Source organism: Gossypium arboreum, chromosome 13 (genome assembly GCF_025698485.1).
Source record: "Gossypium arboreum isolate Shixiya-1 chromosome 13, ASM2569848v2, whole genome shotgun sequence".
In the NCBI taxonomy this organism is placed as follows: domain Eukaryota; kingdom Viridiplantae; phylum Streptophyta; class Magnoliopsida; order Malvales; family Malvaceae; genus Gossypium; species Gossypium arboreum.
In genome coordinates this window covers 117279039-117285751 of record NC_069082.1, presented here as the reverse complement: position 1 = coordinate 117285751, position 6713 = coordinate 117279039, and the positions used below count along the sequence as shown (strand labels likewise).

General features: G+C 27.6%; 1 protein-coding gene across 1 annotated transcript; it reads right to left on the bottom strand.

Moving 5' to 3' along the window:
• Nucleotides 1-4288: 4288 nt before the first annotated feature.
• On the bottom strand, nucleotides 4289-5659 carry LOC108463721 (putative pentatricopeptide repeat-containing protein At4g17915). The gene has a single exon (XM_017763624.2). The coding sequence runs from the start codon at nucleotides 5657-5659 to the stop codon at nucleotides 4289-4291; it is 1371 nt and encodes a 456-aa protein (XP_017619113.1).
• Between the last annotated feature and the right edge of the window lie 1054 nt (nucleotides 5660-6713).

Below are 6713 nucleotides of genomic sequence, written 5' to 3'. Positions count from 1 at the left end.
AAAAACAAAAGCAAAGAAAATTGCCAATAAAATCTTATTGAGTCAACCTTGACAACACACAAGTTTCAATTTCTCGTTATACTGACGTCTATTGACATCTTGTTGTTTCATCTTCTTTTATCTGCATATGTGGTATTTTTGGAGTCGCAACATTTCTTGTCGAGCTCACAGGTTAGTGGTATCCACAATTAAACTTGAGAATCACTTAGGATGTAAGAAACGTGTATTGAGAGGTTAAATGCACTAATTAATAAGTTACTCAATTGACTTGTTAGAATTGCCGATAAAACTTTTGATGCTCATCTAATGCACTTTCAAAAACATGTCATTTTAAAGATAGTGCATCACCGAAAGTATGATGATGCCGTCGCAATAATAAATATACTTGTTTAGGTAAGTATTTCAAATATCCAATCACCATAAGAATATAACATGGAAAATTTAAAGCACAACCCTAAAGTTAACAATTAGGTCCATGATTATGAATGCGACATATTGACAATTTAATGAATGAATTTAAACTAAGGCTAGCTAACTAAACTAACAAGTTCCCAAAATTACCTTTGAACTGGATATAGGTGTACTGAATACATCAGTGATCTAAACCTTTGTCCATCGCTAACAATTATGTTTACACTATTTCTATACAGTATAGATGTCATAAATCCCACATTCACTAAAGGACATTTTTATATTTCGCACTTACACTATAAATAAGTGTTAACTTTCTCACTATTTTTGTAATGACCCAAAATTCACTGGCATCGAAAAAAGTACATTATCGGGCCTCCGTCTTAGTAATCCAAATTCGTAAATATTTATTAGAAGTAATTATGAGTCTAGGGTGTATTTAATTATGTTTTGATTAAGTGAATTTAGCTTAATTAAGAGAACTTAGGAAAAGGACTAAATTGAATAAGGTGTAAAAATTTAAATATAGATTAAAAGAAAATAAGAGGGACTAAATAGGAAATTAAGCCTATTCCATTAAACACTTATAAAATCTTAGATTTTTAATTAAATATTATTTAATTATAATGTATATTATTATATTATAATATTGTATTTATATTAATTATAAATAAGATATTATATTATGAAATAAATCAAATAGTGATAAATGTAGGGTGATAAAATGGTACATATGTAATAATAATATTTATACATTTGTAATATGTTTATTTAATTACTTTTTATTTAAGTAAATAGATTTTTATTATATTATAATATAATTTAAAATAAATAAGTAAATAAATAAATTTATGCCAAATGTATGGTGATGATAATGTACATGTGTAAAATACATATTAATATATTTGTAATTTATTTATATATTTTCTTAAATAATAAGTAAAAGATATTTATGTATTATATTATTATTTATATTATGACATTGGTATTATTATTATTATTATTATTATTATTATTATTATAAATTAAAGAAAGACAAGTATATGGTGATGATAGTATACAAATGTAATAATATATATGTATACATTTGTAATACAAATATTTATTTAAGTAATAGACATTTGTTAAAAATATATTATAATGTATAATTATAAATAGGTAAATAAGATAAAGGAAATGAAAAAGAAAGAAACAAAACAAAAAGAAACAGAGAGCAAACGAAAATAGGAAGGAAAGAAAAAGGAAAGAAAGATAAAGGGAAAATTGAGATTTCAAGCTTGAAGCTTTAATTGGTAAGTCAATTAAGTCATTTTTACTTAATTTTGATGTTTTAGAAGCTTTAGAACAAATTTTTATTGAAATCAAGTTGAAATTTGGAAATTCTTAGTTTTTGAATATAGTTCATGTTGAACAAATTGATGAATTAGGGGTTTAATTAATAGAAATTCTAGTTAGAATTGATTAAAGGATTAAATTGTAAAGTAAGCTATAAGTTTTGCATAGTAGGGACTAAGTTGCAAGAATTTTGAACCTAGGTATTTATGATGAAGTTTAGATAGTTATGTCTAAGTTTGGTTGAAATTTGAGTAGAAATAAAGTATGAATTAAGATAGGAAAGTGAGTGAATTTAATTAAGACCAAATTGAATTTAAGGTAAAAATTGAATAGTAGATATAAATTAATATTGTATTAATGATTATGAAAATTATCTTAATTTTTTCGTAGCTAATATCGCACCTGAGGTATCCACGAAGAAAGGAAAAGAAAAAGTGGACGAGGAGTAGACACGAGAATCACGGTTTGTATTACTATAATTCAAATCTATTTATTATGAATTGTTATATTTTAATTAAAATGCATGGTAAGTAAAATTAGGCAAGCAATTGAAATGATAATATTGATTTGAATGAAATTGATTCAAAAATGTTTATGGCTATTGAAATTGAATGTGAACAAATTAGAAATTAAAAGTGATTTGAATTAAGTAATTGAATTATGAATTATGTGAATATTTGAAAGTATATTGATAGGAAACTAAAAGCGATTTTAATTGAATCAAATTGAATTGAATGAAGAAAATATGTTAGTATTGGAAATGTATATTGATTGAAAAGTAACTAGTGATTTGAATTTGATTGGAAAATGAATTGAATAAAAGTGAATTGAATTATGAATATGTGTGAATATGTGAATTGTGTATTAATTGAAATGTGGTTTGAATTGAATCGAAGTATGATTAGATGCGAATATCTAAAATATGTATTGGTATTGAATTGTATATTGATTAGAAAGTGGAAAGTGAATTTGAATTGAATTGTGATTGAATTGAAAGCGAATTTGAAATAGAAAAATGATTTGAATACCCTATTAACTAGTCAGACTAAGTCGGATATAGTTGGCATGCCATAGGATTGGAAGAGTACGGAATTTAGCTGCTTTGCCAATCAGGCACTTTATGTGTCGTATCAGGCACCTTGTGTGTCGTTTCAAGCACTTTATGTGTCGTATACTGCTCCTGATATATTGATCAGGTACTAAGTACCGTTTTAGGCACAATGTGCTGTACTGGTGTGTTTGGTTGGAATCCCTATATCCGCCAAGGTCCGGGTTTGTTAATAGGGTGAATAATTGAAATGAGAAAATTGAATAAATTTGATCGATCATACTATTAAAAAAACATGAGAAAGAAATTATGAGCTGAATTGTGAATTGAATTGAGACATGAGATTTGAAGCATGAACTTAAGGTTCATGAATTTGTTAAAATATCGAATTGTCGATATTGAAATCAGTTGAATAAATGAAATGAGAAAATCGAATGGATTTGATCGATTGAACTATTGAAAGTATGAGAAAGTGAAATTATGAATTGAAATATGAATTGAAATTGAGATATCGAAATAAGAAGTAAAAATAGAATGAATAGGAAATAATGAAATAGTGTATGAGTTAATTGAATATAATCATATGAATTAATTATAATTATTTTTATTGAAAAAATGTTGGTTTAAATAATTATTGAAAGACTAAAATTGTAAGGTTTTAGATATGAAATAGAATAAGTTATTGAATTGAGATATAGAAATGAAATATATGAAATAATGATTTTATGAAATGATTATTGATGAAATGCATGAAATGAATATTGATATAGTAAGAGTATATATAAATTAAAATAAAGAAAAGCTATTTAAGATACATATTACTAAGAAAATTTAAAGTTTTAAATGCATGAATGATTTATTGAAAGTAAAATACTGGTAAGATTAATTGTGCATATTTATTGTTTTTACTTTAAGTATTTTGAATTATAGTAATACCACTGGGTGTATACTCAGCGTACGGTTTGTTTCCATTAGCAGATTAGTTATAGAAATTTTAAAGAGTTATATTTGAGATTACGAGCCTTCATCTCATCACATCTTCAAGCAACAACAGGGTATGTTTTAAAATTTTGAATAGAATGGCATGTACTTAGGAAAAAAATATTAAGTATGTTCCAAGTTTCCGTTTTTATGTTCTAATATATTAGTGATTAGTCAAGAATTACTTTGGCACCAAATGTAATATTCCTATATCAGGCTCCTTGAGTCGAACATGGTATAGGGGTGTTACAATTTTCATGAGCCATTATAGTTTCTTCATTTGAAGAAAGTTATCAAAAATGACTTACAATTTCAAGTTATCTACATGCAATACTATATATTACATTACAAGTAGATGCAGCTTGATTCAGAGTTGCTGGTCTCTATCATGGCCTTCAGGATTACTACCCCATGAGAACCATTGACCTTAATGAATGATCCTCGATGGTAAATCAACTGAAATATATAATCTTCCAACTTTTAACACTAAAATCGAAAATAACGACTAAATTATCAATGATTCAATATTCGAGCAATGCGAATCTTAGACTCGAGCCTTTTTGCTTCTCCAGGAAATCCAGAATAGCGAAGACAAAGCAAGACAGCTCGTTGAGCAGACTTAAGTATTTTCATGCCACTTCGTAAACAAGATAGCAAGAGCTTGGCTACAAAATGATACCTCTTGTCCCTGCAAAGGCTGTACACCAAAAAGGAGTAGGTAAAAGAATCTCTTACCTCCATTGATTTATAGACTTTGATTGCATCATCAATTTGAACAACCTTACACAACCCATCAACCAAACAATTATATGCAACCAAATTTGAATCAAAGCCCATCATATTCATATACTTCAAATGTTGTGCTGCCCCTTTAATGTTACCTGCCCTGCACAATCCATCAATCATTATAGTGTGTGTATACTTATCACACTCCAACCCTTTCTTTTCTATCTCATCCAACAACTTATAGGCTTTTTCCGACTCACCAGTTTTACAGTAAAAATTAATTAGTGTGTTATAAGATACTATATCAAGCTCGATACCAATTTCAGTCATGTCCACCATGAATTCGGTCACCTGTTTCACCTTACCTATCTTAATTAGAGCACCAATAACTGTGCAATAAGCAAAACCATCAAATGTATACCTTTTACTCTTCATTTCCAACAATAGCTCAATTCTCTCTTCAGACTTCTTCTTCCTAAAGAAACATTTCAATAGAGTAGTATATGTTATGGCATTTGGAACATGGCTCGATTCCACTATTTCTTTAAGAACCCTCCTTGCTGACCTTAATCTACCGATCTTGCATAGTCCACTAACAAGAATATTGTAAGTCAATAACTCTGGCACAAATCCATGATGCTGTAAGTTCCTAAACAACATAAAAGCATTATTTGTATACCCATTCTTGCAAAGACCATTCATCATAATGTTAAAAGTAGCAATAGAAGGTGAATAATCAGCAATTATAATATCCTTAAAAATCCTATTAGCCAAATCTGGTTTTCCTAACTTGAAAAGGTCGTGCATCAAAATATTGTAACTCCAAACATCAGGGGCTATGCCTCTTTGAATCATTTCATCAAATAAATCAAAAGACCGATCTATTTGGTGATTCCTAGTGGTACTAGCTATCAAAGAATTATATGAAATAATATCTAGGGTAACATCAGCTTCTCTCATTTGATGGAGAATGGCATAACCAGCATCAATTCCAAAACAACAGTATGCATCAATCGATATATTGTAAGTTACAACATCAGGGAGCACTCCCAATCTTATACCATTGATAATAACTGATTCAGCTTTCTCCAATTTATGGGCCTTAAATAGGGAACCTATGCAAACATTCAATAATCTAGTTGAAAATCTATGAACCATTCTTCTCTTCTTCTTTCTTTTTTCCCAAGCACATTAATCACAAAAATTAATGAGAAGTTTTATTTATTTTAATCTATGAAAGTTTTGAAAACTTTTTTATAAAAGATTACCCACAACAATTAAGTGGTAATCAATCACAAAGAATGCAAATAGCAATCAACAACCACAAAAATCAAGAAATACCTTTGTGAATCTGAAAGAGGGAGGTCGAATGGTGAGGTGGAGGTGCCGCGACTTGTAGAATGAGAGAGGCTAAACGGTGTGAGATGAACGATGGTCGGTCGGTCGGGGAAAGCCCATTTGGAATTTTGAGAGGGAACTAGGGAATAATAAACAGCCCATTTGTGTGATTGGATTAGATTGATGAGCACTCGCATGGATCGTCATCATACCCAATTTCTCATACAGCCAATCTAATCTATATGCTACTAGAATGCACGGCTTATTTTAATTGTATTAAACATTAATTGTTTATTTAAATAGGATTTATTAAAATAATGATTGAAATTATTTCTTATCTAATTAAATAAATTAATATAAAATATTTTTTCTATTTTTCATTAGAAATTCATAAAATTAAAATTAAACCGACAAATCTAAAAATAGAAAAATTAACTAAGAGTAAATATTAAAAATAGGTGGAATTTTTTCAAGTTAACTGAAATATTAAATATTCAACATTTATGATGGGTAAATAGATGAAAGTTTTAATAGTTTGATAAAATATTATAAATAAATTATGGTTATTTGGTTTTAGTAGTAATTTTAATAAAATTTACTATTTTTTAATGTTAGTGCAGTATATAATCAAATTTATTCAAATATGACAACTCTTTATGTTCAAGTATAACAATGTATTTTCTACACGTGGATTATTTTAAATTAATTAATATTTTTAGTGATTAATTAAATGATAACTATGGTAAAAAAATTAGTTTAACTGTTTATCTATTATTTTATTTTATTTTTCTCTAAAAGGTTTTGATAAACATCCATTATTTTTCTTAAATAATAAATTATTATGTAATTTATCCTCAATAGATTTTTTTAAATT